We start from the raw sequence: 10,062 nt of genomic DNA, 5'->3' as shown, positions 1-10,062 counted from the left end.
AAACATTGTTTTGGGATCCGACAACTTTTAAACAAAGAAATAACAGTGAAACAAACTAATTTCATCAAGCTTCTCATTCATAAAAAGTTGTCGATGTGTTGAAACTTCTTGAGAGGTTTTAAAATGAAGGGATACGAGATTATTTAGAAAAAAAAATAAAAATAAGGGAAAAAGATAAACACACACACGCATGCACACACATGCGCACACACGCATACGTGCACGCGTACACGAACGCAAACATACACAAGCTCATGCGCACACACGCACACGCACACACACTCGCATGTGCGCGCACACACACGCATGCACAAGCACATACGCACTCACGCATGCATGCACACACCTGCACGTGCGCGCGTGCACACACACACGCACATATGCGCGCACGCACATGTGCTCACACACGCACAAAAGTCCACAAGTTCATTGTGGTACATTATTCTTTGTTTTTTGTAGTATTAAGTTACTATCAATATGTTAACTTTTTTATTGAGATTTCCAAATTTCTATGGATTTAACATTGACGTGAGTGTGAATCAATATTTCTGTTATTTTGTAAAAAAAAATCATTAAACATAAGAAAATAAAGCAATAAAATGTCATTAGTGTAAGCATAATATAAATAATTAACATTTAAACTTGTTTTAAAATATAAAAGGTTTATTAATTTATACATTTTCTTAATCAACAATTTATAGTATATTAAAAAATATCTATCAACATCGACACTCTATTAATATTTTCATTGACATTGCCATACGATTGAGCTAGACTTTGACCCTTTGACTTCGACATTTTCAACATTAGCCATTTCTATTCATGCAAGATATAAAAAGTTACATAGAACCTAATTTCTTTATCATTATGTGGAACTTTATTTAAAAAATAGAGTGTGTTTAGTTTAATTTTTCAAGTGTTTAATTTGAAACATCAGTCATTTAAAAAAGGTTAAAAGTAGCTCAGCTTAACCATATTTTTCTTGGCAACAAGGTCTTTGCAACATGAATTCTTTCTTATTTAATAAAATTGTTGCATACATGAGCATGAATAAAAGTAGTTTTTCCAAAAGCATTTGGCCTTCTTAAGCATCCATAAGCGAATGAGAAGCATTTGTAATCAAGGATGAAGATTTGACAAGTCGCTGTGGGTTGCCACCAAGGAAAGAACGAAACCATTGGGCTGAAAGTTTGGGCCGACGCTCAAGTGTGTGTAGGTCCACATACAAAAGCCCAAATCTTGTGGTGTATCCATCGATCCACTCAAAGTTATCCATTAAGGACCATACAAAATACCCTCTTACATCACCACCATTCCTATCATTCAAATCTCTTTATTATTATTATTTTTTTAATTTGAACATAAGCTATCTCAAAAAAAAAAAAAAACTTCGCCTTTAACATAAGGTATAGATAAACATCTAAGATTAATAAAATTAATTATTTAATATTATAGGATAGGTTTTAGATATATGAGCGTGATTCTAGAGATAACGAGACTTACAAGTTTCACATGTACAATATCACATCTCTTATAAGTACAGATTAAAGGTGTTCAAGAAGCTTGATGATCTAAAAAGTATAATCAATACTAACTCAATTCGTATATTAAATAGAGCTTAGCTCAACTGATATTAGTATATGCTGAGGACCAAGAGGTTCGTGATTCAAAACTCCTACCCTCACCTCCATTTGTTCTTTTTTTTTTCTAAAAAAAAAAAAAGAAACCTCAACCTATATAATTTAGGTAGAGTTTTAACTGAAAATTTTATAGATTAGATTAGTTCATAGATTCACTTAAATTAACTTGAACCAACCTGAACTTACTATTTATTTTAAAATGTACTTATTTTACTTACGATGCAATTATACATATATATATATAAATTTAATATAATTAATTTAATTTCTTCATTTTTTTTATTTATTTATTATTTCACTATTCTAACAAAAATTTGAATAATTATTTGAAAGGTAACTTTTCATAATATTAATTGAAATTGTGTTGCTAATTTGATTTGAATATTAAAAAATAATTAAATAGATGCTTACATATTAATATTTTACGTTTTTTAAAAAAATAGATAAACAATTCAAACCAATCTGATCCAAATTATTTCAAGATTAGATTCATTATTTAATAAAAGTTGTTTGTATTGAAAAAAAACTAACTACTCAAATATTTAAGTTAGGTCTAAAAAGTGTCCGTGCACCTCCCCAATAAAGACCTGGGATAATCACTCAAAATTATTGACAATAAATTCTCTAATATAAAGGATACCTAAAGCCTTCTTGGATTAAAAAGAAAAAAAGAAAAAGAAATGCATAGGGAAAGGAATAAGTGGGCTATTTATTTACCTCATTGCTTTAGCCAAAGAAGTAAGATAATTCTTGTGGTAATTGACTCGTTTTGTGTCATTTAAAATGTCCTCAACTTTGTTACCATCCCCTTGTGGTGGAGAATATCCTGAAAAAAAAAAATCAATACCTTATATAACTCATGTTAATTAAAATGAAATTTCAATTCTTCGTAGTATTTATATATAAAATGTATTTAAAACAATATTTCGAAACATATACTTAAGAAAACATCCTTTTCTATAAGGATATTATTTGGGCACATCTCAAGATGCACACATTTTTATGCATCTTACTCTCATCGCCCACAAAAAAAGATAAAATATTTCAAAAAATAAATTAGAACAATTCGGTCACATAGCAAACGATGATTAGAATTTGGTGGGATGCACAAGATAGGTGATCTCTAGATACACCTAAGTATTTTTCTTTTCATAAACTTTTTGCTCATAAATGGGCAAGCTTCATACACGAGACATAACTCATTAACTTGACATGTCACACTAACGTCATTATAAATAATACAATCATATTTTTGTGATAACTTACCATTTTCTGTGATAAAGATGGACTTGTTAGGATACCTTTCTTTAATATAGTTAATGATTTCTTCCAAGCCTCTTGGAACAACAAAGAATCTTGCTTCTCCCGTCTGTCAAATAAAAAGGTAACCTTAGGATATACGTGTTGAAAAAAATAATAAAATTCAAGCTTATGATTATTCAATAATGACCATAGAGAACAATCAAGTTGTACATAAGATGTAAGCATGGAAGAAACTATAGATAGACAAATTATAACCTACAAGGAGATTGGAATGGGTGTAGACCCTCACTATTGATGGCAATTTGTTTATGCAATTTTTAAAAACTATTTTCTCTCTTATTTAAACTATTATATGAACATGTTTTTGGCCTCTTTCTTTCTTAAGAAAGTTTTCTACAATAATGAGTTTATGTTATTCACCCTTTAGGTCATGAAGTATTAGTTGTATGTGTCTGTTTGAATCAACAATTAATATGATATGTTAAATTTTTTCGTTAGTTTCTTTACTTTGGTTTGAATATGTTAACTTGAACATAATTCAATTAGTTAATTAGATATAAGATCTTCAATAAATTTAATACTATAATAGAAAACAACGGTAAAAGGAAAAGAGCATACAGGATCTCCAATAGAAACGCCATCTCGATATGCCGTGGTTTCAAAAAATCCTTTTATTGGACGATATGAACCTTGGGAGCAAGTGGAATGAAGGCAATCCTTTGTATAAAAAGTGGTGTAGTGATTGATGCCAATGTAGTCCAAACTTCCTCTTATAATATTTTTTTCTATGTTCGAGAAACTTGGAAGTTGGTTTCCTAGAAGCTCTCTCATTTCTTTAGGATAATCTCCGTATATAATAGGATCATATACCCTATTCATGACAAGATAGATAAGAAAATTAGAAATATTAGGAAACATGTATCTCAGACAATAAATCCTACATAGGATTACGGTGTGTGAAATTTATCTTTGTTACTAGTTAAGTAAATGACATGTACACACATATGCAATTGTATTATTAAACAATAATTTAATGATGCATTATTATTATTATTATTATTATTATTGTTATTATTTTGACACATTTTATCAGTTCCATGACAGCTGGAAAAACTTAAAATTGTTCAAATTAACCTAAAATATAAAAACCTCTATGTAAGTGACTTCTTTTATTTATTTATTTTTTGACCTTTTAAAGAGTGAAATTATCATTTCACCCTTATACTCATAAATCATCAAATATCATACATTTGATCATCTCTCTCTCAATACAATTCATTTTTGCTAAATGACTACATGCTTTCATATGTTTTTTTATGTTATTTTCAATGATGCTCATAGACATAGCAAAATATTAAAAGAATTTTGTAAAGCTTAGACCAATTTGGCTTCCAGAGTATCAAAGTCTGATTTTTCTTTTAAGTTTATTATTCCATTTATAAACATGGTTGAAAATAACACCAAAAAAACGTACGAAAAAAAGTGATCATGCCAAGCTAAAATGAATTTGTATTGACAGAAATATATGGCCAAAACGCACACCAATAGTGCTATAAAGAAGAAGTAAAAGTATAAGGATAAGAAAAAAAACAAACCAAGCAATGTTGAAAATCAAGGCTCTGTCAGCTGCTTTTTTGTCAAATTCATGATCTGTTAGTGGTTCATACATGTGTCCACATGCCGCTATTCCTATGGATCCACCTTGTTTTTCCTACCAATAATTAACCCCTTTTTCTATAAATAATTGAAAATTGATTTCAATAATTGTTAATAAATGAGCTTCTTTTTTTTTGAAGAGGTATTGTAATTAAAGTGTGGAGTGGGAGAATCGAACCTCAAACCACGAGGTTGATAGTATGAATATTATGCCAATTGAACTATGCTCTTGTTAATAATAAATGAGTTTTTTTTTTTTTTTTGAAGAAATTGGTTATTAAAGGGTTCTTTTGATTTTTATTATTTCTTAAGATTTAGGTAGGTTAAAAAAAATACAGACTGTTACTATTGACAAATTAATATGTTATTTTGAATTTTTTTCAAATATAACAAAAATGGGATATGAAAATTTAAATCTCAAAATCTACCTTGAATGAGTACATGTCAATTATTATAAAGTTACATTTATATTGGTAGATTTTGTATTTTTCAAGCATTAGTTTTTTTCTAATTTACTTCTAGAATAAAAAAATTATGGATTTATTTGAATCTAAAAGGTGCCCAGATTCAACCCACTTCAACCCATATATACAACTATATTATCTAGTAAACAACATTGATGAGTTGTTTTTTTTTAAAAGCAAAATTTAATTCTAGACAAATCCTAGTACATAACAACAAATAAATAAACAGAATTTCGTTTTGATTCTAGCTCATCTCAATTTATGATAACATAGTCTAAATAAAGGAGAGAGAGAAAGTAACTTACATGGAAATGGATTCGATAAAGACGAACAGCCTTGGCATGGGCAAGTAACATATTATGCACAACAATGAGAGGCTCAATGTCAGAGTTACCAGTTGAGCATTTTCCAAAAGGTGGTGAGCAGTGGGCTGGTGGGTAAACTCCTTCTAAATACGCCTTTATTGCCACTAGATTTATCTCATTTATCGTTATCCAATACTTCACTCGGTCTCCGAATTCTTCGAAACAAATTTTTGCAAAAAACACAAAATCTTCCCTAAAATAAATCATTTTATGAGGATTTTTACAAATGACCCAGATTTCATATTTGTAATGACGTTTGCCTCAAATTTTATAAATAATGAAGTATGATCCTCAACTGTTGTCAGAACGCACTAAGAGACATGTTAGCTGTTAATTTTCTAAACTCCCCTTCACGTACTATTCAGAGCGTTTAAAGCAACTTGGCAACATACTTGCTTGTCTTGAACTATTTCATAGAGTGAAGTCTATCTATACAGACCAACACGAGTCTTTCGGCATACTTTGTCCTCATACACATACTTCTTAAGAAACTTTTAGTTTAAGAAAGGTTATCTAACATTTGAATTTCTAAAAAGCTAAACACCTTTGGCTCGGGAGTTCTATGGTTGAACCACTTAAAAAGAAGTTGCACTTTGTTGGTATAATTAGTAACTACGAATTCTTCCAAGTCTTTGTTAACCACACTTTCATACCTTCAACATCCATTCAGATGTAATCTCGATTCATTCACGTATCTCTAATGGAATTAGACATTACAGTGAATGACCTTTGTTTTACCCCCACTAAAATCATGGGGGACGATATAAATAATTAACACACTGCTACTGTATTCTAACAATGACATGAAGGGTCATACTTCATTATTTTCAAAACTTAGGGAAACGACATTATGACTGTAAAATTAAGGTCACTTGTACAAAAAAATATCCATTTTATCATCCCAATTATGTTATTTTACAACCAAGAGAAACAAAAAGCAAAAAAATAGATAAAGGAAGAGAGACATTACTGCATTTGAGAGCTCATCCAACTTCCATATCTTTGGTCGAGTTCAATTGGAAAGTCATGATGGTGAATTGTCACGAACGGCTCTATGCCTGTCTCATTCATTCTCTAGCTCAAAATATTATTTTTTTCAAAAGATATTTTATTATTTTTTTATACAATAGGGAATGAAGGGTTCAAACCACAAATCTCTTACTCGCTAACATATACTATATGCCAGTTGATCTATGCTAACTTTGGCACGTATATTAATTTCAAATTCAAATTAGTTTTTTTTAATAAAATTAGAAAACTTAATTTGTACCATATTTAAACATATTCTTTTGAATTAGTTAAATATATCAAATGATCCATATTTTTTTTTTAAGATTATTCTTAGTTTCATTATTAATCTTTTAAGATTCTAAAATTTTTAAGAAAATATTGTCAAAATATTTTTAAGAAAATATATCAAACATTGATGTATTATTTAACTATTGATTTATGAACATATATATTTTTTTACTCATTTACATGCACTACTTAGACATGAAAAATCCAATCCACACCATCAAAATAAAAGTTGACTTGTACGCCGATAAAGTCCATTAGCAAGGTTGTACTGTATGTCCAACTATATTAATAAAATAAATTTTTAATTTAATTTAATGATACTAGAGGTTTCAACAATTTATTTTTTGTTCTTTGTTTTTAATTTTTTAGTATGACTTACTTAATCTTCAAATACAATGGTGAATAATTGAGAATTTTTAAAGATGAAGGATCAAATTAAAAATTTAAAAAAAAAAAGGCCTTCTAAATTTATGGTTGGATTGATTTTCGAAGTATTTATAAACTTTTTTTTTTTATTATTTATAAACACTTATTTAAATACTAAAAAAGTTAATCCAAACACACACTTAAAACTTCAATTTTAAAAATAAAATAAAATAAAATAAAACTTTAATTGATAATGGTTATATGTTTTAAGAAGTTATTTTAGAATTCTTTGTCAATTTTTAAACAAATTCATAGGATTTTAAACCTATTTTTATTTCTCATTTCTCAAACATTTTAGATTTTTTTTTAATTTACTTAATTCGTATTAAAATTATATAAAAGCCAAGAACTTCAGTAAAAAAAAAACAAAAATCTAATATATTATCAATTAAATAAATAAACAAACAATAAAAGGTTATTATAGATAATAAATCATTAAAATACTGAACCAAAAGATGCATATAACATGATACACACAATTAAAAATGATTTTTGTTTAGAATAGAAATTACGTACATAAACAGAGTGATAAATATTGAACAATAAAGATTACGAATTAACTCGTTGATAGCCACAATATTAATTTAAGGGGAAAACTTGGCAATTTTTTTTTTTTTTTTTTTAAAATATATTTAATTTTTTTTAAATCTTTAAATATTGTGTTGAACTAAAAAAAGGAGAAAAAAATACAAGCAAACAAAAATGAAACAAGAATAATAAAAAAAAAAAAAATGTTCAAATAGGGAAAAAGGGAGGAGTACCTTTTAGCAACAAACCGTCGATGATGTTATTGTAGAAAGTGACTCCTCTTCTGTTCACTTTACCAAATCTTCCTTCTACATTATTATCAGAGATACATTTAATAAATTATACAGACAAAACCGTTATAACGGGCGTTTTCAATCGTAATCGAGGTTCCAACACTTCACTCTGGGATGGTAACCTTAGTTTGGAAGTAAACATTTAATGTTTCAGAAAGACTTTTAGCTCTATTTCTTATCACACTATTTTTCTTATCACAAAATTTTTAAAAGTAACACATTTCAACTACCAATTTGGTGTTTGGCGAAAATCCCAGTGCAACACCATGATAGGGTCCTAAAACTTAGAAGTTTTTTTTAATTTTATCTTTTTGATTTTCTAGTGAGATTCAGAAGTCCTTGAGAGATTTTACAAGCCAACAAGTAAATGTGAGAACTTCTTTTTTTTTTTTTTTTTTTTTTCTTCAAATTTAAAATAAGCAAATCCCTATCTCCTTTTTCTTCTACCACACAAAAATGCAAGAACAATGGCCGAAAGTTTTACTTTTTTTCTCTCATTTTTTTACCATTACCTTTTAAAAAGTTCAAATCTACTAGTTTTAAAATAGTGACAACTTCTCATTTTGGAAGGATTATAAATAAGGAAATAAATTATTCAGTAGGAAGAGAGTAGTTTGGTATAAGATTCGTAGTGTAGAAGTTAATAATGAATATTCTTAAATCGCGGATTGATTAAAAGCTGATGGAACTTACTTGGCAAAATTCGAGACCAAGAAATGGAAAAGCGATAAGCATTCATCCCCATTGAATGCATTAACTCAATATCTTCCTGCCAAAATCAAATCAAGTTAAAAAACTATTCCCTTCATTAGATCCGAATATTACTAAAAATAGAGTACCAGAAACCGATGGTAGTGATCGTCGGCCACATCTCCGGTATCGTCGTTCTTAATTTTTCCTGCAAATTTCCAAAAATTGTCAAGGAAATTGGGGAAGTGGGTTTGAATGGGAGTGAGAAATTAGAAGGTGGGTTTAACCTGGAATATGGGAAAAAACATCCCAATTACTCATTCCCCTCCCATCTTCAACATAACCCCCTTCAATCTGCACTCAATTAAAAGAAAAAGCCCTAGAAAAATTCAGAACCAGAAACAGAGAAAATGAAAATGAAGAAGAAGAAGAAGAAGAAGAAGAAGAAGAAGAAGAAGAAGAAATTAGTGAGTGCCTGGTAAGAGGAAGTGGCAGTTCCAAAGAAGAAATGATCTGGAAAATCTGATCTTTTGATTTCTTCTGCTTCATCTTCATTTTGGGCAAAACTCTGAAGTGAAAGATGAGGGGAAAGGAAAAGGAGGAGGAAAAAAGAAAAGTATGGGTGGATTTTGGTGCCCATCCTACTGACTTTGGAAACGGCAATTGTTAAATATTGAAATAGCCAAACCTTCGATCACATGGTTGTAGCTCAAATTATTAATTTGGCCTCCTAGTTAGGACTATCAATTTGATTCTATTTATTATTTCTAAATTTGGGTTTTTTATTCTTTTCTTGTTATATCAATATGTTTGATTTTTTGGGTGATTTACATCATCAAATATGTTAAATTTTAGAAAATATGTTTGAACTATATACATCGGGTTAATAATACTTCAAAAATTTTAAATGTTGCATCAATAATCTTTAAGATTGTATTAATGCATTTGAACTTTCAAAAAAGTTTTAAAAAAATGTCTTTAATAGTTAGTATATGTCTATATGAATTCAAATTGTTTATCTATGCTGCCCCATGCTAAATCGGCCTTAGATTTTTGTTTCCCACTCCATAAACGTCTTCAAAATTAAAGTTGTTTTTGACAATGTTTAGTAAGTAATTACCTACTTTAAACTTTTTGAAAGTTGATTTAGACAGTTGTTGATTGATCTGTAACCCTTGAGAACTGTTCATTTTAGGTTTGAGTTAGTTTCATAGCGTGGGTAAGAGGTTTAAGGTTTCAGAGTGTGGATAAGAGTTTAAGATTGTTTTTGGGTAAGAACATTCCTCCTAAACACTCTTTCAATTTCAAATAAGGACTTCAAACTCAATTCCGACTTGTAAGTGTTGTTTTCATCGTTTAGAAACTTTTTAAATTTTTTCAAGAGCACTGTAGGTTAGTTGAATTCTACCGAGAATTTGTGATGTTTCCAAGTCGATCA

General features: G+C 29.0%; 1 protein-coding gene across 1 annotated transcript; it reads right to left on the bottom strand.

Moving 5' to 3' along the window:
* Window positions 1–940: 940 nt before the first annotated feature.
* Window positions 941–9,345, bottom strand: LOC120086124 (beta-glucosidase 18-like). The gene is made up of 12 exons (XM_039042579.1): window positions 9,100–9,345; window positions 8,912–8,978; window positions 8,774–8,832; window positions 8,628–8,703; window positions 7,875–7,949; window positions 6,359–6,446; window positions 5,329–5,581; window positions 4,499–4,614; window positions 3,522–3,774; window positions 2,907–3,009; window positions 2,358–2,466; window positions 941–1,316 (listed from the first exon to the last, which is right to left on the bottom strand). Exons 1-12 carry the CDS (start codon window positions 9,262–9,264, stop codon window positions 1,085–1,087), a joined length of 1,596 nt encoding a protein of 531 aa, XP_038898507.1. The 5' UTR covers window positions 9,265–9,345; the 3' UTR covers window positions 941–1,084.
* Between the last annotated feature and the right edge of the window lie 717 nt (window positions 9,346–10,062).

The sequence above is a fragment of the Benincasa hispida genome, chromosome 9, assembly GCF_009727055.1.
Source record: "Benincasa hispida cultivar B227 chromosome 9, ASM972705v1, whole genome shotgun sequence".
Taxonomy (NCBI): domain Eukaryota; kingdom Viridiplantae; phylum Streptophyta; class Magnoliopsida; order Cucurbitales; family Cucurbitaceae; genus Benincasa; species Benincasa hispida.
This window is presented reverse-complemented; position numbering and strand designations above follow the sequence as displayed.

What these genes read in the sequence shown, in the direction of transcription:
- LOC120086124 (XM_039042579.1), bottom strand. Translation starts at nt 9,264, where the DNA reads ATGGGCACCAAAATCCACCCATACTTTTCTTTTTTCCTCCTCCTTTTC. An exon ending in CGACGGTTTGTTGCTAAAAG is followed by an intron (nt 6,447 to 7,874) that starts GTACTCCTCCCT and finishes TGAATGAGACAG; the next exon opens with GCATAGAGCCGTTCGTGACA. An exon ending in TTGATTTTCAACATTGCTTG is followed by an intron (nt 3,775 to 4,498) that starts GTTTGTTTTTTT and finishes TGTCATGAATAG; the next exon opens with GGTATATGATCCTATTATAT.